Source organism: Anser anser (genome assembly GCF_964211835.1).
Source record: "Anser anser genome assembly, chromosome: 4".
Classification (NCBI taxonomy): Eukaryota; Metazoa; Chordata; class Aves; order Anseriformes; family Anatidae; genus Anser; species Anser anser.
The window spans coordinates 47443017-47460172 of NC_139724.1; the positions used below are offsets into that span (position 1 = coordinate 47443017).

Below are 17156 nucleotides of genomic sequence, written 5' to 3' on the forward strand. Positions count from 1 at the left end.
ACCTGTTTATAACATTTGCCTTTTGCTTCAATTTCCTCAATGCATCTTGGTGTTTGGACAGGATGCTTATAATCTGCTCCAAAACATACTTGCTTTGCAGGGGCCTGCACATGAGCAGAGATGCTGCTGCTGCTCTTGGCTCCCTCATTTCCCTAATCACAGAACAGAGAGAAACAACTGGGATCCACTGCTCCCAAGTGCCCTCACAGTTTGAGTCCCAAAACCCAGCTAGGTTATGATGAGGGAAAAAAATGATTTCCTAACTCAGTGCATCTTCTGCAGCCATAGCTGATCTCGGAGGAAGATGAAACACAAGGCTTATTGCTTTACAGCTCATTACAAAGCACAGCGTCAGCCAGCAGCAGCAGCATGGCACTAGGAAATAGGAAAAGGTCCCTGAGTTACCGAGCCTTGGTCCACAGAGCACAGGCAGCCACATCAGCACTTCACAAGGGTGCGATACCGCAGAAGACAACAGCATGGTCCAGTCTGAGAAAGGGAAACGATTCTAATTACTAATTTGTCTTAGAGTAACTTCCCACCATCCTTGGAGCGTGTTTTTTTTTTTTTTTTAAAAAAAAAAAGAGATTGAATGATGCTAGTGCAACTAAGCAGTCTGATCTACAGATTGCCCAGAGAGGCAGTAGTCTCCATTCTTTGAACTAAATAAATCCCGAGAGGATGTGGCTCGGAGCAGAGAGGTTGGCCCACACTGGTTGGCCCCAAGAGCTCCCTGCCTACCTCAAGCACGCTGCGATTTCGTGCTGCTACGAGCGAGTGCTTCTGTTCGAGCCACGAGCAAGCAGCATCTTGGGAAGCTGCACCGTTCTCTCGGACTAAGATGGAAAATCCCACTGCATGATGCAGACACACAGCTGCTCATATTGATGTACAAACGTCCAGAAGAAATAGAACAAACCAAGCAATGATTTATTTATTATATAGCAATTGCGTTTTTGCCATATCAGCCTTCACTCCTCTTGCTCAGCCCAGTTTCCCTAAACCAGGGAATCTGAATCTTGCTTGCAGCAACACAAGGCTTTCCTTTCTGTATGGTTGCATGGTGCCAAAGTCCTCTGATTTTGCTTGGAAGAAAAAGATTAGGGAAAGTGAAAGAATATCACAAGCAAGAAGCGCTTGTTTGACCCATGAGAACGCACCGTCAGCTGTGTCCTACAGGAGGTCACACACACATACAGCAGGCACTAAGGGAAGCACCTTTTACTTCCGAATTCTAAGAGTGGGAAAACAGCCACTGCTTAATTCAGTGAATTTGAGAGCATCTCTTACAACACTGTAGGAAAAAAACAAACAAACATTCGAGACTGCAACTAGATCCTACAATCCCCTTCACACATATAGAATGTATTTTTTTAAAAAACTACATAGGTATTGGTATATGCAGATGTGTGTTTACAGATACATGTGCACACATTGGTAATTATGTGGAAGCTTCCACAGGGAGAGCACCCCCTTAGCCAAAACCCATCGGGACTACCGAACACAACAAAAACAGTAATTTATGAAATGAAGACTGAGGACCCAGCAAATCAAGCTGAGCAAACAGAAAAGCAGAGAGGGGGAAAGGTTGTCTTGCAATAACAGGAAAAAAAATGGGGTTCATTGATGTTTATTTCAGTGTGATATAAGAAAATGTGCATTACTTAAAAGAAGTGTTTGTGCATTGCTTCCCCTAATATTTAGATAAAACAAATGCAAAAGTCACTTCAAAACACCATGTTAGCATTTGTCAGCATTACTTTAAGCTCTGATCTTCTCAGCCTAACAGAACACAAGTGAACAGTTGTAAAATCTTTATTTTTTGGAGGCTGCAAGAAACATCACTATTCCGTTAGTAATGACTTCTTCATCCTCTGCGGGCCTTTTCAACACATTATAGGAACATCATTTTTTACCACACACAATCATGCATATTAAGTGCAGGATGTTTGCCATGATCTACAATCGATTTGGAAAGGCCTGATAGGAAGCAGAAAATTCCCATCGCACACAAGGCTTTAGCTAAACACATGACCATACAGAACAACTTGCAGACCCAGTCACATGCCTGATTTTTTTGGGTGCTTTTTGTTCAGGACAGAAACAAAAGACATGTTCCTGCTGTGGGTATGCCAACAAATTACATTACACCAGTACAGGACACATCTTTTGATGAATTAGACGCTCAGTGAGATGACAGAAGTTCATTTTGACTCTCCAGCTGTTAAGTAGATCCTTGCATTTTAGTGCTACATACAGCAAAAGCAGAAGAGATTTACAAGCTGTGTAGCTTCCCAGCTACCAGCAAGACTCCTCTCCCAGCTGTACTGAGGCAGATCTCTAGGTGGCACATTTCATTATCTCACCAGTGAGAAGGAAGAGCAGGTCCAGCAGAGTGCACAGAGTTGTTCTGCACCAGCTTGCAAGCTGCTTCTATCAGCCTGAGGGACTCAGGGGTTAATGCTGACATCCAGGCCCTCTGCATCCAGGAGGTGACAAGGCCAGCATACAAGCCATGCGATTTCTCAAGCAGAGAAGTTATGTGCTATGGCCAGTAGCGAGGCCTCACTCTTCTTCCTGTTCAGCAATTCTTCTTCTCTCCACTGCAAGCATTTAAGCTCCTGGCACTTCAGCTTGACCTTGAGGCCAAGCTGTTCAGACCAGTCCCCACCCAGAGCTGTGCTTAATTCCATTCAATTCCAGGAACCAGCATGGTTGCTGATACCAGCAGGCAATACCACCTACATGGAGGCAGAAGCTAGCTTGTCCATTTCCCCTCCCACCTTGCTTCTAGATTCCTTCCACTGACTTTTAATTCTTACAGAGCTTTACATGACTCAGCAGCTCATTTCAGAGGAAACCCCGTGGTTACTTACAGAACACAACATGTTAGGGTCCAACTATGGATAAGTGAGTTGGGAGCTGTGTGCTTGGATACAGTGGGGGCCTTAAGAGTTGCAGGCTTTGCTGTGGTACTCGCGTGACTGACCTTCTTCAGAAGCATTTCTGGAGTCATAGCCCCAGAACAGAAGCTCACCTGAGCATTCTGACGATATATGGATATTTTTTCTGTAAAGGAATCACTGTATTTTACAGTTCAAAGAATAACGTTTCTTGCTCAGGATGTCTAACATGTTTCTAACAGTTCTGGATAACAACATTACACTATATTTTCACATTTGAAAATGTTTTTTCAAGTCAGAATACCTACTGTCAGATGGGCACAGAAGAGACAAAATAGCAAACCTAAGGTAATTTCCCAAAAACTGACTAATGTCACAGGATTAACTACCATTCTTCAATTCCCAGCCCTCAGTTTACTTAGGTGACAACCCCCCCCCCCCCCCCCCCCCCCCCTTTTTGAATCTCTTGGCTACAGGACATACATAGTTTGCTGCAGCAGAGGAGCTGCCAACAGCTGCATCCAGGTACTAGCAATCATGCCATCTGCATAGCCTTGCTGTAATCAGCAACATGATCTCATGCAAATGACAATTAGAGGTGTTGCCTTGTAAGCAAATCCTATAGTAGTTGTAAGGACCAAAGAAGAGGAACATCTACCAGTGGGGTGTGCTTGCTGCATGGGGATTGGAGGCCCATTTGATGTTATTTCTCTTGGGGTCCCCAGCATCTAAATGAACCTGTTATCTATGCTTTTCTTTATCATATAGAATCATAGAATCATAGAATATCCTGAGTTGGAAGGGACCCTTAAGGATCATCAAGTCCAACTCTTGACACCGCACAGGTCTACCCAAAAGTTCAGACCATGTGACTAAGTGCACAGTCCAATCTCTTCTTAAATTCAGACAGGCTCGGTGCAGTGACCACTTCCCTGGGGAGCCTGTTCCAGTGTGCAACCACCCTCTCTGTGAAGAACCCCCTCCTGATGTCGAGCCTAAATTTCCCCTGCCTCAGCTTAATCCCGTTCCCGCGGGTCCTGTCACTGGTGTTAATGGAGAAAAGGTCTCCTGCCTCTCGACGCCCCCTTACGAGGAAGTTGTAGACTGTGATGAGGTCTCCCCTCAGCCTCCTCTTCTCCAGGCTGAACAGGCCCAGTGACCTCAGCCATTCCTCGTACGTCTTCCCCTCCAGGCCTTTCACCATCTTCGTAGCCCTCCTCTGTACACTCTCCAACAGTTTCATGTCCTTTTTATACTGTGGTGCCCAGAACTGCACACAGTACTCGAGGTGAGGCCGCACCAGCGCAGAGTAGAGCGGGACAATCACCTCCCTTGACCTACTAGCGATGCTGTGCTTGATGCACCCCAGGACACGGTTGGCCCTCCTGGCCGCCAGGGCACACTGCTGGCTCATATTCAACTTGCTGTCTACCACGACCCCCAGATCCCTCTCTTCTAGGCTGCTCTCCAGCGTCTCATCGCCCAGTCTGTATGTGCAGCCAGGGTTTCCCCATCCCAGGTGCAGGACCCGGCACTTGCTCTTATTGAACTTCATGCGGTTGGTGATCGCCCAGCTCTCCAACCTATCCAGATCCCTCTGCAAGGCCTTTCCACCCTCATACGAGTCCACAACTCCTCCAACTTTGGTGTCATCAGCAAACTTGCTCAAAATACCTTCTATTCCTACATCCAGATCGTTTATAAAAATATTGAAAAGTACCGGCCCTAAAATGGAGCCTTGAGGGACCCCACTGGTGACCACCCGCCAGCCTGACGCAGCCCCATTTACCATAACCCTTTGGGCCCTGCCCGTTAGCCAATTGCTCACCCATCGTATGATGTTTTTATTTAGCTGTATGGTGGACATTTTGTCCAGTAGGATCCTATGGGAATCTCTCTCACAAACAGCTCCTGAAATTACACTTGACGGAGTCCGAGGGCCTTTCCTACAGGGATGAAAACACACCAGCACGTGGTGCAATAACCCGCAGAAAAATGTGTATTAAAATTTTGTTTTTATTTATTTATTTTTACCATAGCTGGCATTAAACTTGTTTTTCTTGGTTTTGCGTTGCTTTTCAGCCACACTGTTTAGGAGATGGAAGGTAACTGAACAGTGCTCTCAGCTTCACACCATTTGAGAAGCAACACAAGGCAGCAAACCTCTCAAAGGTGCATTGTGCAGACATCCAAGTCCTACATCCTGCACTGGGAAGCAGAGGCAGAGATTTGTGCTTTGAGAATCCAGGTCTGTACTCTCGTGTGTGTCAGACTGGTTGTTTACTACAAGATTCATGTTTTTTAGCCTTCCTCCCCACGTTTCTGCTGTATGGCATCAGAAAAACAAGGTCTGAATATTATAAAAAATTAGTTAGCATTTTCCAACTTGAGCCTTATTCTAGGTTTAACCTTGTTTTCCAGTTAACCCAATTTCAAAATATTGAAACATCTCACAACAAATGTTAATCCCAAACTGATTTCAATTCATGTAGGTGGCACTACCTGCCTCTTAAATGATAAATTACCACTCTGAACAATAAACTGTGCTGAGAAATCTCTTTTTAGTGACACAAGGCAGATCAGAGGTACTAGAGAGGGGTAAGAGAGAAGCTGAACTATCAGCTGAGTACAGCACATTGCCAACGCAAACCATCCTCCCCCAGTATCTTTCCACATCAGCCTCTGGTCCCTGACTGTGAAAGCCTGTTGAAGAGCTCTGCCTTCAGCTCTGGTAAAAGCAGGGAGACGGCTTGGGCTCTGGACATAATTCTGTGCAGGCTCTGCTGTACAGAGGGAAAGGCAAACGCCACTTTCCATAGACTTCAGAGAGGAGAAGATGGGCTGCAGATGTCCCACAGCTGTACACAACATCTTTGTTTCACTGGAAGCTCATTGTAAATCTGTTGTTTAAATATATCTGTTGCAATGATTCTTAATTTAAAGGACTTTGGGAATATCCTTGCATGTGACCCTCATTTATAATCCTACATAAGGTGATTTGGTTCAGGTTTAATGCCCCTTTGGGAAACACAACAGACTTACGGAAAAGCTGAGTTACTGCATGCACTTTGAGAGCTTGAAAACTGAGAAGGAAAATCTTGCATTGATCAAACTTGTGAATGAGATATCAGTGAAAATGAGGGTCCCAAATCTCCCTCAGGCCCTAATAAGTATGCTAAGTTCACTCTGTAGACATATATATTATATAAGCTTTGAGGGGTACACAAGTATGATTTCGCATGTCAGAGGAAGCAAGGGAAGCTTGAACTGCTTTGTGCTGGAACCATCCTAGAAACTGACCTTGTTTCTGTGCAAGGTTCACAAGCCCCACGCCACAGCACCACATATCTCTGATTTCTCCCCTCTTAGTCCTCCAGGCCCAAGCACAGATGATTAACATAGGCTGAGTACATACCAGTGTAAATGGAAACTACCAGAAAGGAAAGAATGAGGGGCAGACATTTCCAAAGTAAATCCAACAGCTCTAAAAAGTTCTTTTGCATGCATGTTTAAGAACGACATTTTGGTTGTACTGAATAGCCCAATAGGAAGAACAGAGTTCAACATCCAGTCACAACCAGTTTGGCCCAAGGTTATGCAATCATCTGGAGCTAGAACCAACAGACCAGAGACCAATTCCTCTAACTACAGTAGAGGATACTTTCTTACATCTGACACATTGTACACGATAGCAACAGGCGAAGCCACAAAAATCTGTGCCAGACCAATTCAAAACCTGCTGAGTGAGGCCTGTTGAAGGACCCCAAGAATCCCCCTGCCCCAAACTCACACATGCCCAGCTCAGACCATGGGCACCCCCAGCTCCTACCTCTGCACAGTCACTAGGCACAAATTCTGCCCAGAAGAGCACTTAACAACTCTTGAGACTGGCTGGCAATTCTTCACTTAAAAACAAAAAGCAAAATCGGAAAACTTGCTCAAGTGATTATGATATAAGTTAGATACAATGCCTCTTACTACCCACAGCATGTTTTGAGTTAATTTATAATAAAAAATGATGTAATTATACAAGATAATTTACATTGAACCATACCTTAAGCACACATCATACCCATTAGTATAGAACTTCTAGATCAAGAACCAGTATCTCAAAACACGTACTACTAATTACAGTAAAATAGTTCTCACATATATAAAACCACATCCCTGCTTACATCAGGCCAGTACCCCATCACTCTGCTCATGTAAAGCTGTCAGTAAATCTGCTCACACGAGGCCTATAATGAAGGTAATGCTCCACCAGCACAAGGAGATGTCTTCCAGCAGCTACACTGCCTTTGGAAGAGGCGAGGTGTCTTCTTGTTCCATGAAGAAGATTTCTGAAGAAAAATCCAGTGATAATTCCTTGGATGAGGCCCCAAAAGTGGTCACCTCAGTGATCCTCCTGTTCACTACTATTTTATTTGATAAGCAGAACCTGATACTCAGGTCTAAGAAGTTGAGAAATGATCAGCAGGGGTTCATTGTTTCAAGGCAAGGGGCCCTCTCAGCAAGGCTGGCCCTTAATCACTTATTTGGCAGCAATACTGTAGATGTTTTAAATTAAGCGAAAAACAAAGCCTCCAGAGAACATTTCTTTAGCCCAAATAAAATCTCTTGAGCATCACCTTTTTTTTTTTTCCTGTGTCAGCAAAGTTGTTGAGACAGCTGCTACACGCAGGTGGTACTCCATACAGTGCATTACACTGCTTTTACGGGTGCCTTGAGACTCCAAGTCTCTGAACAATTAATTTTACCACTGCAGCTTTGACCTATCAACACTTTTTATCACTGCAAGAGCTCCTTATCAAATCCACATGTGCAGGTGCACCATAACCACCTTAGGGAGAGCACAGGGCCTGCAGCAGGTACAGCTGGGAGTAAACTAGAGAATAATGGGCAATAAAAATAGAAGCAACAGCCACCAAGGCAAAACTAACCCAGGCTAAAGCAAAATAACAAAACTGTCACCTCTCCCCTGTGTTCCAAAACACTCCCAGCCCCCCCCATCAGTGGGGTCCTTGCCCTCAACACAAGTGCACACAAAGAACATTTCTACAAATGTCTCAGATAACCTGCCACTGAAGATAAAGACTTCATACGCAGGCTGTTTAGGCACCAGCTTGGGAGCAGCTGTGTTTGGCTCACCCATGAGCCCTCTGAAGAGGGGCAGGTGTGATCAACGCCTTACCACACTCCTCAGCTCTGCCCAGGCATTACCAGGCCCACCTAAACAACAACAAGAGCCACAGCCAGGCACTAAGCTAGGGAGCCTTCCTCCACCTCCAGACCCTGCAGGACGGTGTCCCCTTGTGCAGTTAGCTCTGCACTGTGCTCAGGAGCTGGCAGAACCCAGCTGCAGAGGGGACAGGGGTGTAATGGGAAAGGTTTGCTCAGGGGACCGAAAAAATGGAGCTCGAGAAAAACCTTTCCTAGAAGAACTTTTAACTGTAATATGCCAAAAACAGTAATAAGTACTCAAAAGGAGAATCCTGCACCAAAAAAAAAAAAAAAGGAGAATCCTGCACCAAAAAAAAAAAAGCTTAGCACATTTGGTTTTTTCCTTCTTCTTTGGGTTAAGAACCAGGTTTTTCAGGACTTAGGCTTTGCTGCTGCATGCCTTGGCTGTAGCCTCCTTTGGTATTTAAACACAAAAGCTCTGCCAATTTTGCAAATTCATTGTCACAAGGCTGCAAAATCAGACATTTCATTTTGTATACAATTTAAACAGGCTAATGTCTGCCAAGTTACACGCTTCACCTTCTGACACTGACAGTAGCTACACACAGTACTGGCTAAGTCTCCAGAGGCGCATGTCAAGGTTTTTGTGACCTACCAAAAGTTAAGCAGTAAATCAGCACAGGCAGCAGCAACTGGAATTTTCTCTTGCTTGGAAGACAAGTCTGATCATCCCTCTAGGAAAAGGGAAGGAGCCAAGTGTTAATCCAACAACTTGTAAATCAGCAAGATCATTTAGCAAATACCATTGTGTTCTTCAGATACAGAGAAGACCAACTTTGTTAAATCTTCAGTTCTTTTAAGAACTAAAGCCACCACTAGCCATGACCAACAAGCAACCAGATTTAGTAAAGATTATACCATTTTCTTGATATAGCTTATTCTGGGTAGCAGTCTTACCTTTCTCTCCACAAGGTAATACTTATTAACACACATGACTCGCATAAAACAATCTTCTGATCAAAGACCAGAAGTATTCACATGCCTATAACACAAAAATTGGTCAAAGACCCTAGAGACCCTCCGATGTAGGTCTGAACTCCACAGATGGTATGAAGACTAATGTCACCCTGTCCTGAATTATGAAGGCATCAAATGAACACAACAGAAAAAAGAGCTCATCAAGAAACACTCATGCTTTTTGGCTCTCTAAAAGTGCCATAAGCAATGCTAGGCAAAAAGTAGCCTCTTAACTAGTGAATTTTATATATTCATAGACTCAAATTACAAAGTAAACTTTCATATTCATCATCCCCATGGCTCAGGTCTGCCAAGTCTGATTGGGATTCACCTGAGAATACATGAACTCACTGCAAGTGTTTTGTTTTTCTGACCACATTAATATAATGAAGTTTTCTCTTAACTTTTTAAGGAGCATTTTGTCTCTTGTTTCACTTACTAATACGGGGATGAGGTGGGGAAATAAGTCTTTTTTGTCATTGTAGTAGTGTACTTAAGCACAACATTGTGCTTGTTTCTTCTCAAAACAGGATCGAACAATAATGTCTGGATCTAGACTCATATCCATGCAGTTTAAGAATGGAACAGCTGTATCCACACTGGTGAAGCAGGAGAAAGAAGGACAGCAAGGTCAGCCTTTTGAAGAAGGGACAGCACTAAATGCACTTGGTAGACAGACATTGGAGGGACTCTAATCTGAAAAGCACAATTCTGCCTAAGGGCAGAAAGACCACACCACATTGACAGGACTCACGCAAAGCAACTTCAAATTATAAACAAATTTTCGTCGCATACCTGTTAAGAAAGGTTTCTGGCATCCAGTCCTTCTTCCCCCATCTCCCTGACAGCTGACATCCTGCACAGGCAGTCAGCCCAAAAGCTGAGCCTCTCCTAACTGGGCACTACCATCCTTCTTTATTCCTGGATAGCTCTCAGCAGCTGCACACAGCACAATGATGGTCTGATCCTTGCAGTTAGGACACCCTTACACATTTAGAACATTGAGACTTCATAACCTCTCAGAACTGGCTATATTTTTCAGCCTGCTCTGCAGGCACTGCTGCTTCCATTCAACTCCAAAAGCCTCCTAGTATTTCTTATTCTTACCTGAGCTCCCTTTTACCTCTTCCTCATTATCTATCATCACTCTGACCACATCCAGCCCGCAACTACCCTCACATCAGTTTACCCCTCATAACATCTCCCTGCTCTTTTCCACAGCCTCTGTGCAACAGTTCTCTACATATGGTATTTCCAACACAGATTCTTCAGCTGTGGCTGCATCACTGAAGGAAAGCACTCAGCTCCTGACTTACCTGAATCAGACACACTTGAGACTGAAGAACCTTCAGCAATTTAAAACATTCAGGTACGAACTGCTAGAGCATTACAAGGTTTTAATTACTGGGGTCATCACAGTTACATGAGTCCACAGTACTGAGAGAGACGTTCTCCTGTTCCAGTCCCATGGCACACCTAGGAGCCATGGCTGCTTGTACAAGAGCCTTTCTCTGGCACTGTACCAGCTGTCACATTGCTGACTGTCGTCTGCGCCCTGCGGGGCAGTCCTGCACCTCTGCACCCCTCCTACAACAGGACGCGCAGGCCAGGACCAGGCTTGGATTCTCCCCTTGGCCACAATCCTCCCCCCAGCATCAGCTGCTGAAGAGCAACCTGTGGGAAACCAGTGCTGGGGCAGCTAACAGCCTCCCTCCAAGGAGAGCCTGTGCCAACATTTACGGCCATTTACACCAGCTGGGCAGAGCTCTCCAGGCCCAGGGAGGAAGTGAACTGGGACTGAGGAGCCTGGTGGATGTAAGAGCCCCAGCAGCCTTCCCAGGACACAGCCCTGCAGAGCCAGGCTCTGCTGCTGCCCTGTCCACCAGCAGAGGCACGTCACCAGCTCCTGGTTCTCCATCCTCATCCCTGGAGCTACAAAAGCAGCCACAGCCATGCAGGACAGGCTGGCCCAGCTGCCTGGCTGGGGAGAGGAGATCCTGCTGCGTCGTCCTGCTTTTCTCATTGCTGCCACCACCACAGGCAAAGCAGCCAGGTGGGGCTGTCTGGTTTGGCCCCGGTGCTGTCACAGACCTTTCCCCATGTCCCTTCCCAGCTATGTTTCTGACAACACCCCAGTCCCAGCCCATGTTTAGTAACATACAGGGGGTTGGATGAACTGCAGCTTGTTCTGAGGTCAAACACTCACAGCTCTTTCCGAGGAACTGAAAGGATGATCTGATGCACTGTACCCTGGCCATGAGAAACTGGGATGTTTCTGAAGGCAGTCTAAGAACCTCAGCATACAAAGCACTAAGATATACTGTCCCAGGAGATTTGTTCCTGTAACGGAGCGTTACAGCACACAGGTGGGCCTCACCAAACCTCCTGTACAGGGAGCTCCTGGCTTCAAGGAGCGGCAGTCAGTCAGTCACCTCCTCTTTCTGCTCTGTGCTCCACAAGCCCTTCAGCTGGGTGCCACGTGGTAACGCAGCTTGACAGACAGAATGGCAGAAAATTCCTGAAACATGGAACCCCTCACACGTTCTTTATGCTCGAAGTGTTTTGGGCTGCCGACCTGCCCCCTGCTCCCCAAAATGCCCTGAATGGCTGCTCCCCAAGCAGCCTGCAGCACCGCACGCCGGGCAGAGCCCCACATTTACCTCCTCTGCAGCTCCCCTTTCCTTACAGTCATAACATCGCAGAGCCATTAAGGATGGAAAAGACCCCCCCGGGTCACCTGGCCCACCCTTGGCCCAGGCCGGCCGCCTGGGTTCAGCTCGCTCCCTGTTGTCCCCAGCTGGCAGCAGCTCTGTCCCCTGCGGTGTCCCCCTGCGCTGAGATCCGCTGCGGGTGGGTTCAGTGAAAACGTGCCAGGAGCAGTGACAACTATGGAAATGATGTGGCTGCTGGGTGTTGGTATAATCTGGATGTGTTTCTGCCCGTGGGCATCCATTCCTAGTTCCCCGTCCACCCGGATCTCTGGATTAATGTTTGCTTTTTACCACAAGAGGGAACCCTTCGCCTCACGACACTGTTTCCTCAGGGCAAAGCAGGTCTTGGAATTACACACACTAAAGGCGCTCGCAGGGAGAGGAGCCGTGAACGCAGAGCCGTCTGGCAAAGGTCAGTCACAGCGGCCTGCGAAAGGCACAGGGCAGCAGGAGCACGGCCACGGCCGCAGCCAGCAGCAGCGGGGCACACTGTGCCACACAGCACAGCCGGCCCGGCTTCCACACCCACACCCAGCACGGGATGCACTAAGTGGGGATAGGGTGGAAGCAGCACAAACACTGACTTTTCAGATTTTTCTTTTCTGCAATTCACAAGGCACGAGACCCAGCAATTCACAGGAGAAGCATGCAATGCTGCTTGACTTTTATTTTCCATTCACATTTAGGCTATTTTCAAAGCTCCTGCCCTGTGTTGTGCCAAATGCTGGCTGATGTGGGCAGCTGGACTCCTGAGGGAACTGTTCATTCTAAGGGTGCTATATATTCACTTTCCTACTAGGAAATGTCTAGCAAATTTGTAAAAAAAAAAAAAAATAAAAATAAAATCTATTTAAATATCTATATCCTAGTTATGTTTATATCCTAGTTGGATATTAGGTGAAATTTCCTTACTGAAAGGGTTGTGCAGCATTGCAATAGGCTGCCCAGGGAAGTGATCACCATCCCTGGAGATCTTCAAGAGATGTGTAGATGTAGAACTTAGTACCATGGTTTAATGGTGGACTCATCAGTATTAGGTTCAAGGTTGGACAAGATCATCTTAGAGATCTTTTCCAATCAGAGTGATTCTATACTTCTGTAATCCTATGAAATGTGGTAGACAAGAAAATAAGGCACTTTAAAAGGGAGGTTTTTAACCTAATTTTATGATCTATAGTACCGTTTTGGTATCTTGCTTGGCTTTTCTCCACACTGATGAGGTCCCCATTTCCCAGTGAGAATCTCACTAGAACTGTTCTCGGAGTTTGCTATACACATGTGGCAGGAATATCCCAAAGACAGTGAAGAAGGTGACTTGGTCTGTTCCTGAGTCACCAATACAGACAGCCTGCAGGCTGTAGAGTCCGAGGAACCTGTACAAACTGGCTGTCATAGCTGGTGGCTGTGCTGTAAAACAGGAGCTAAACTGCAGCAGCTCTTTGTACAAGCTGCTGAATGGGCATCGCCTTGCCTGCAAGTCAATTTAAACAGTTTGTTTGACATTCAGTCCCAGTAAAGGCAGAAGAATACGTTCCTCTGGATTTAATGAAGGCAGGAATGAGGTGACATTCAGCTGGTTTTGTTTCCCTGCCTCACTGCAAGCTATGCTAGAAACCTTCAGCTAGCTAAGCCTGTGGAGAATGTTAACAGCTATACACTGCTGAAGAGGGAGCAGACTATGAGCACTTCAGGCTGTGCACTTCAAGCTAGTACTACTTAGCAGCATCAAAAAGCAGATTTTCTTTTCAGGGACTAGATGAACACTAAACATTATATATATGTGTGGGCACACTTATGTCTCACAGCAATTTTTGACATAAACCACCCCCCCAAAATAACACACCCCATCATTTTGATAGTATTTTTCTATTTATAAACTTTTCCGATTTTGTACATAAGCACTTAAATAGTTTTTAAATGCAGAAAGAAAACCAATATGATAGATTTAAGGAAGTCAGCAATTAGATAAATTTATATGTAGAATTTCAGTTGTTTACAAAGCAATTGTACAAATTCTTTAACTCAAAGTTCAGATAAATAAACTGACAGTTCAATACATTCTCTTTTTATAATGACATTCCTTACAGCAGTCCAGATTCTTCATTCTGAATTGTATTTGTTGTCCACGTATTTCCAAAGAGACAGAGAGGAGAGGCTATCCCAGGGACAGAGCCACTTTTCGTGCAGCTCAGTCTCTTGCTCAGATGCAGACAGACTATGCATTTGCTGCTGAATATTTTTCTCAAATCCATTCCAGTTTATACAGGTCCCAGCTCATTTCATTTCTGGTGCTGTATGCGCAGGACCTATAAGTTGAAGAAAAAGAAGAAGCTGAGTCAATGCAACATAAACATTTTTTGAATTAAGTCAAAATGTCTTTAACACAGAAGTACTTCAGACACCAGCTCAGAGTCAATGAAGTTATACTGTCATAAAAAGGAGAAACAAAGGCTAGGGGGGGCTTAACAGTGTGCCAGAGATGGCAAGAGATTGGAAGGAACCAGTTAAGATCATTACACTGTGCTTAGTGCTGCAAATTGCACTCTTTTTTTTTTTTTTTACTTTGGGGTCAGTAGAAAATTGGTTTTGACATTCATTTTTTGGGTCTGCTACAGATTTCTAGTTACTATCTCTTTGAATTCATTCTCTCCTCAACATTCCTGTACACTATTTGTACACCAGTCTTCCCCTTACCACAGGGCACTAAGAAACCCAAATCTAACTGTGCCCCCCCCCCCTCCCCTTTTTTTTTTTTGGTGCAGGACAAAACTCTACTTTTGCCACTAGAGAACTCATCCAGGGCTGGGTAGATGGAAGTGCCTTTTCCCATCTCCCGCGCCAGAGCAGAGATGCAGGTAAGCACTCAGGACAGACACGCAGACAGCAGAGTGAGAGAGAAAATTGTGAGGTGTCTGCTACTTACATCCAGTTTTCTGTGCAAGTGATGAATTTTCATCACAGCCTCTGAGCTGCCCCTTCAGGCCTTGTGGAGAAGCAGGAGGCTAGCCACTAAGTTGTCATACAGTCCAGGTACTGCCCTCATTTGGTTGGCGTCCCTGCAAGGAGTTTGGGATTTCTGTTGGGATTTTTCTTAGTTACTCCTTTTCAGCCCCCACTAGCTTTACTCACCTCCTTTGCCATTCATTTATCAGTGCCAGCACTGATCTTGTCTGCAGCGTGCAAGGAGGTGGAACACATGCCTCAGACAACACTCACCCTGTCTTCTCCTGTGAGCATCAGCAGGACCAGGAAACAGGAGCTAAATGTCTCCTCAAGTGTGTGTGTGGAACAGACACAGAAGTGACCCAGCACGGGCTCTCTTTGAAGCATCTTATTTTCTTTCTTCCCCCTCCAGGCATAAACGTGGTTGGATAACTTCAGAAAAAACTTCTCTTGGGCCCCCAAACTGAATTATGCTTCTATTAAAAGAAGCTGGAAAGTGTTTGGGAAGAAGCTTGTCACTGTTTAAGAATCGCTGACTATGAAAACACCTGTACTGGCCTTGATAAGTGAAAAAGATAAGGTTACCTTTGCACAATGAATTTCTCTACCATGGGGCTCGCTGATGACTGAGTAATCTGGAAGAAAGTAGCTGAATTGTTGAGGCTAATCACATTTATTTAACAAATTGCTTGCAAACCAGTGACAATCAGCAAGGTATGAATTTCCTGCATCACCTGTTAATCAGAATCAGCTGTTGGAGGGAGAAGAAGTAACCTCGGTGCATCAGAGTTTTGAGTTCATACATTTGGGGATGCAGGGGAGATGTTACAGTGGGTAAATGTGCAAGATTCTTACACTGAATGAGAAAACAGCCAGACTGACATGTATGGAATCCCAGTGATTTCAGGCAGGTCAGGTTCAGTCAAAGCTCTCACCCTTTTCCCTTTGCCTTGAGCACAGTTGAGCCTTGTAGTGAGTGTTAAAACAGCAAAGGACAGAGAACAGCTGGAGTCTTACAAGTGGCCAAACATACAGCCTTAGAATGAGGGTGTTTGTACTCCAGTTCTGAACCTCGTGAGTTTGGCCTCTTTCCCCCTGTGCCTGTTTGCATTAAAAACACTGCTCGGGGCTGTCGAGGTCGCTCTTACACTAACTTGGCCTCAGAGAGTCACTCTGACTGTGCAGACGGGGTGTTTCCCTGTCCAGCAGGGGCTGTCTCTCTCCTGAGGCTGTCTGTTCCTTCTGGAGGTGACAACAGGATCCTGGCAAACCACTCTTGACTGGGGAAAGCAGCACCAAGCAGATGAGCAGCTGTGCTCTGCTGTGCGTGAAATGTGATTGGGTTTCTGGTACAACCCCCTCTCCGTGACTCTCACCCAGATACCGGGGTTGTGTGAGGAAACATTCCCTTCCTCGCTCCCAAATTAGTCCCCATCTTTCAAGCCTAAGGTCAGGTCTGCATCTTGGCAAGGAAGTGGGCTAGGATGGATTCTTGTGTCCTTACATTCTGCCACCGGCACCCACAGGCTAGTCAGGATTTCACAGGTCTCATTTGCAGTGAAAAGCAGCTGAGCTCCTCTTTTACTCGCACTACTCAATAAGCTGTCTCTGAACAGCCGTGGCTTTCTCCTGCTGCGCTCCCCAAGGGCTTTGTGGCAGAGTGAAGGATTTTTATCTTTATTTGACACTAAGTTAGAGCTCAAGTCTTGAGAGATTTAAGGCCCCTGGTGAATTTTGCATTCCCTCTAGAGACCTGTGTATAGGTTTGTGTTTAGACACCTCTGACAGTTCAATGATTTGCCTTCCTTCAGACAATAGAAAGTGAGGGAAAGCTCAGAAAATTGAAGCCAGTCTTCTCAGCTGTATGGAAGCATGCTGCCATAAATTCCTCCTCCCTTCTCGTTTCTTGCAAGGTGGCACAACAATGGCACTTTGTATCCTTGAGTTCTCTATGGCTGAGTGTTGTAGTACAACTATCTTTCTTCCTGGCATGGAAGTGAGCATTTGTGATTTGCTTCTTTACTTCTTAAACTAGGGCTAAACGAGCAGGAATAAATCAAGAGCCTCAGATGTACATACCTGACTGTGTCTGTTATTGAACATACAGTTTCATTTCTCACTGCTTAAGTGGCTGCACGGCCATGCTCAGATAAATGGTTTAAATGGTTGTGGTGCTTTCTAAGTGTGTAAGATCTTTTGAGATGAAAAGCCAAGAAAAATGGATTGACACTACATTATGGTTAACATTTTCCGCATGGTACAGTTTTAGGGACAGAGAGGAGGCAGTAATCATGACATAGAATGCAGCGTGAATAAAATGAGACAATTCCTTCCAAAGGTGGAAAGCAAGGAGGAGGTTGTGCACAGAGCAGACACGAAGAGGTGAAATTAATGACAAAAA

General features: G+C 45.4%; 1 protein-coding gene across 4 annotated transcripts in view; it reads left to right on the forward strand.

Annotated features, from left to right (window-relative positions):
• The window catches only part of LOC310899099 (uncharacterized protein), a 42905-nt gene that overhangs the window by 11539 nt on the left and 14210 nt on the right, over positions 1-17156 (forward strand). For 2 of the 4 annotated variants that reach the window (XR_014583997.1, XR_014583998.1), the window contains one exon: positions 4986-6257. Coding sequence is in view for 1 of the 4 variants with exons in the window: in XM_083835098.1 (XP_083691224.1) it covers positions 9632-9731; positions 10365-10470; positions 14575-14599 (231 nt within the window). In the remaining 3 variants the exon portion in view is untranslated. Of the gene's footprint in view, positions 1-4985; positions 6258-9631; positions 9732-10364; positions 14115-14574; positions 14668-17156 lie in introns of those variants that run through there. The other 2 variants (XM_083835098.1, XR_014583996.1) reach the window with 2 other exon arrangements.